This window comes from Littorina saxatilis, linkage group LG4 (assembly GCF_037325665.1).
Source record: "Littorina saxatilis isolate snail1 linkage group LG4, US_GU_Lsax_2.0, whole genome shotgun sequence".
NCBI lineage: Eukaryota > Metazoa > Mollusca > Gastropoda > Littorinimorpha > Littorinidae > Littorina > Littorina saxatilis.
The window spans coordinates 55,975,545-55,978,044 of NC_090248.1; the positions used below are offsets into that span (position 1 = coordinate 55,975,545).

Sequence of the window (2,500 nt, forward strand, 5' to 3'; positions counted from 1 at the left end):
AGGCAAAACTTTGCAACGTTAACATACGAGAAGAAATCGAAATCAATTATTTACCCTGAACAAATTGTTTTGTTTAGCTACCTTGCGTATTTCGTGTGCTATGCTATTCCTACAGCTGCAGGTGTCGATGACAAGAGCAGTCAAAAACGGGACTTTTTGCGTCATTTTATTAGGGGTATCATGACAAAAAATGCTGCACTTTAACAATAACTTGTTGGATTGCCTTACAACTTTCAGAATATTTTACCAACATACAAAAACGACCAAGAAGACGTGTCCTCAGTGTGGAAACGCCAACTCCGTCTTGAAGTTTGAGGTATAAGGAACGCAAGTACATGTATATGCCTAATAAATAATAATACGAGAATTTATAACGCGCACATATCTCACCACAAGGCGACTCAAGGCGCACATACACATGTATACTATAGGATAAACGGAATACCACATGACATTTGCTTTGTGTTACAAGGTTTGCACTTGTTTTTGTTTCTTCAAATAGTGAACAGCTTGCTTTCGCTTTTGCTTGCATTTCAATATCGCAAGAACACAAAACCGTGTTAACTTCGATTCACACGGCAAGCTTTGTTGTATTCTCAATGTAGCTTGACTTGGATGATCTCTTCAACAAATGAAGTAATCATTCAAAAACAAATTGCGAAGGAATCAATCAAATCAGCACGTTTCTTCTTGTCCATATCCTCCAGCGTGCACTGTTTGACGTCGAAAGCGAAGCAAAGTTCGAGAAGACGTAATAATGCGGATAATGACATCATGTAAACATTCTGTCATTTCTTCCCCATGTATCCCTAGAAACTAACGAAACAAATCGACAAAAAATAATTCTCTGTGCCTTTGTCATGGAAGCAGTAGAACAGGTCATCGCCAACAAATATTGTGTTTACAAAGAGCAAGTAATTTAATCTGACTTACAAGCATATCTTCTGTAGATGGTGATGAAGCTGATGTTGTAAGTCTGCCCCAAATCCACAGTAAGGGAGGGAGTGTAGTCATATTGGTTGCTTTCAACACAGCAGTAGTCATCATCCTTTACCCCGTTCACAGCAACGGACACAGGGAGGTTGTATCTGCCACTTCCAGCTGCGTCGGCGCCATTTACTTTCGCAGTTTTCCCGAGAGCAACGTTTTCTGAATGAAGCAGACATAGGAATGATAACTGGCTGTCAAGTTTAAATTGTAACATAACTATGGTTCGAGAACAGGAGCCTAGATGTATACCATCAACAAGACAAGACTATCTTACTGTTTGTTTACAAAGCAGTTCAAATCTAATGCAAACACATACAAATATGAAGAAAAACAAAGACTTTTGAACTGAAATACCTGGTTTCAATCACTTTTATTTGTTATAAAGGCTATGTTTTGTGTCCCAAATTAAAACGAATACTTTGAACATAAACGACTTCATAAGAAAGCATACAATGTGATCACCATCGTCATCATCATCATCATCATCATCATCATCATCATCATCATCATCATCATCATCATCATCATCATCATCGTCTTCATCAACGGCAGCGTCGTCGTCATCATCATCATCATCACCATCATCATCATCATCATCATCATCATCATCATCATCATCATCATCATCATCATCATCATCCTTATCAGCAGCAGTGGTAGGATTTTTCTATAGCTGATTTTGTTTTTACTTCTTAAACGTACCAAGGTTGGAGTTTTCATTGTTGCTTCTTCGCACCCAAAAAGGCCCACAATAGTCACGGTTAGTGTGCAGCACAGCTGAATAACACAAAGAAATAGCTATATTACAAAGTGATACTATGTTTGTCGCTCTGTCAAACTGTCCTTTAGTCTGTCCGTTTAACTGTCTATCTTTTTTTTTTTAATAATAACATGTTTCTCAGCAGAGGAGAACAACTCGTTAAACGTCAGAACCGTATCGGTTTTTGTTGTTTAAATTACAATCTGATATCAAACATATTTCTGTTTTCCGACAACTAGTACAACAAAACAAAGAAATGCGTCACCAATTTCACTGGAATTACACAATCACCCTACGTTTTTCTCGTGCATATCAAACCAAGTCAGTGACGGACTGACCTAAATCATTCACTGAAGCAAACGAACGACAGTAGAACCTTGGAACAAGCAAAAGCACAAGACACCGGTTTGAAGAAATAAAAATCACCAGTGTCTTTACCCCCCATATATGTTCAAGAAAAGGTTACTATAAAGACAATCAAACATGTGTCTGCTTTGTTACGTTATCTTGCTGCCAAAAATTCTCCAGAAAGAAACAAGAACAAAGTTCCTCCTCTGTCATGTTCCGAGTTCAATATCGGGTGCCTTCTGTTCTACCTTCTTCCACTGGAAGTGTGTGGTTAATTGTTCTAAGACGCAAACGCATCAATACATTGAAAATGATTTTTGATTGAAATTGGTTATTTAAATAATCCGTAAAAAACAAAAACAAACATGTCTCGTTAATACCGCTTTTAGAAAACCAAAAACA

The 2,500-nt window shown here is 37.6% G+C and overlaps 1 protein-coding gene across 5 annotated transcripts in view; it reads right to left on the reverse strand.

The window, feature by feature from the left end:
• Nucleotides 1-2,500, reverse strand: part of LOC138965130 (uncharacterized) — a 19,732-nt gene that overhangs the window by 12,374 nt on the left and 4,858 nt on the right. For all 5 annotated transcript variants that reach the window (XR_011455328.1, XM_070337252.1, XM_070337255.1 and 2 more), the window contains exons 3-4: nt 1,693-1,767; nt 934-1,149 (exon numbers count right to left, since the gene is read on the reverse strand). Coding sequence is in view for 4 of the 5 variants with exons in the window: in XM_070337252.1 (XP_070193353.1) it covers nt 934-1,149; nt 1,693-1,767 (291 nt within the window). In the remaining variant the exon portion in view is untranslated. The remainder of the gene's footprint in view (nt 1-933; nt 1,150-1,692; nt 1,768-2,500) is intronic.